Source organism: Rhagoletis pomonella, unplaced genomic scaffold (assembly GCF_013731165.1).
Source record: "Rhagoletis pomonella isolate Grant_MI unplaced genomic scaffold, Rhpom_1.0 Rhpom_scaffold_00012, whole genome shotgun sequence".
NCBI classification, from domain to species: Eukaryota; Metazoa; Arthropoda; class Insecta; order Diptera; family Tephritidae; genus Rhagoletis; species Rhagoletis pomonella.
Window position 1 is genome coordinate 15,582,797 of NW_023458566.1, and position 1,967 is coordinate 15,584,763.

Consider the following 1,967-nt stretch of genomic DNA (forward strand, 5'->3'; position numbering starts at 1 on the left):
CATTTTCAGACACAATTTGGAACGAACTGTGAACACCCCATATGTTTATCAACAGCGGATTCGGAACTTTTTTCCTATAAAAACAAAAATAAATTGTAACAGAAAATTGAAGGCATTTTACTTACTCATATGCCTTATACCTTGCGGCAGCGGACGGTATTAAAATTCTCTTACTTAAATAACTCTTACTTAAAAGTATATACATTTACATTTATTAATTGGAATTTACGAATTTATCAAAGGAACTTACGTGGGCATGATTCCATGAAAGTACTTTTTTTTATCAAACGCTCACTCAAAATAGCAAACGACCATCGATGTTTCTCGATAGGATAGTAAATTACGGTGCAAACATCGATGTTTGAAGAATCGATGTTTCGAAAAACTACATCGATGGCAGTTCGATGGTGGTTTACAAAGCAAATATAAAGTAAAAATTTAATCACATATACTGTCAGTATTTATTGGCGTGATCCAAGTATCGCGATATTAATTGACGGTGTAGCATGCAGTATTGATAGATCGTAATCCATATCGCAAAATTTTTAAAAATTTTGAAATCTGTGTCGCGGACCGCAATACCGTCAATAAATATTGAACGTGTAGCACGTTCAAAACGCGATCCATACATTTTCGTCAGTACATCTTTTACTCTCATAATGCGAACATCGAAAGCGTATTCGCTCTGCCTTCGCTCTCGATGCTCGAAACCTTTAAAAACAAATTGAAAAAATTGTAATTAACATTGGAAATTTTAAAATAATTGTGGAATGCATTATCTGTAAATTATATGTACAAAACAAAAATACTTTTTTGCGTCATAATAAGCGTTCAGCACAAAAATTATGCAAATACTGACGCGATAAATACTGAACATGTAGCATTCGGGCGCGATCCATCAATCCATCAATATGGATCGCGATCCAAATATCGTGATAATTACTGACCGTGTGATAGGGCCCATCAAACGCTGGCACAAAATTTTAAAGCGCGCACAAAATGAAATCGTGAAAAATTAGTCAACCCGATAAACATTTAGGTTTGAGCTCAACTTGAGGTTAAGTTGAGAACTAAGGTATTTCTCAAATCTCCAATGTTGTTTCTCAACAGTACCTCAAGTGGAGGATCATAGCATTCTCAACAAAAAGGGCATTTTTCTTTGTATGAAAAAAGGACTGTTTCTCAAGTTGAGAAAATGTTAGTTCTCAACTTGAACTCCAATGTCTCAAACATATCATTGAAATACTGAAATTGAAATAGTAAAATACCGTCTAGCTTTTTGATTGAAACGACATATGTAGATGAATTTAAATATTAATTTTTCATTTTATTACTCCTTTTGTATTATGCGATTAATCAATATCGTATTACAATAATTCACTTCACAGTATAAAATCCGACAGTAATTTCTTCGATGTTTTGGTTTAACATCGGATTCGTTAAAACATCGACGAACATCGATGTTTGAAGCCTCGACCATCGATTTTGCTCGATACATCGATGTTTTTTACATTCCTAATTCCTACAAAGAATTCGATTTAGATGGCGCGGAATTTTAGATACAACGCAAAGTGGAATTTTGGAGGAAAAATAGAAATAAAATAAAATATTTGATTCATTTCAAATCCTACATTGCTCAAAAATGATAGAGAAGGTAGGTGGTCAAAAATGGAATCGGACAAAGCCCGATCTTCTCATATATGTATGTATAATCTATTTTTAGAAATGGACGCTGGACGTCGAATCAAATCGATACGACCTCATTCCGGGCAAATTTTATTTAATAGGATATGTAAAAGATGTCGAAAATGGAGAGAACCATGTCGATATAAGGCTTAAAACCCAAGTGAGTATTAAAAGCTTACGAAAGGTAATGGAAATCATGCATATTATTGTAGAGTGTTGACGCGAAGCACTGTATTTTGGATGTATCTGGGGACGCTTTGTATATATATGATTTACACAGT

At 33.8% G+C, this 1,967-nt stretch overlaps 2 protein-coding genes across 3 annotated transcripts in view; both read left to right on the forward strand.

Moving 5' to 3' along the window:
* LOC118747931 (calcium-binding protein E63-1) overlaps positions 1 to 1,967 on the forward strand; it is a 191,426-nt gene that overhangs the window by 158,313 nt on the left and 31,146 nt on the right. The gene's annotated exons all lie outside the window — the stretch shown is intronic.
* On the forward strand, positions 1,402 to 1,967 carry LOC118747933 (the record flags this gene model as incomplete). The annotated part of the gene is given in 3 exon segments (XM_036482170.1): positions 1,402 to 1,654; positions 1,724 to 1,846; positions 1,899 to 1,967. Coding segments are annotated over 3 exon segments (204 nt in total), but the record flags the coding sequence as incomplete, so codon positions are not given.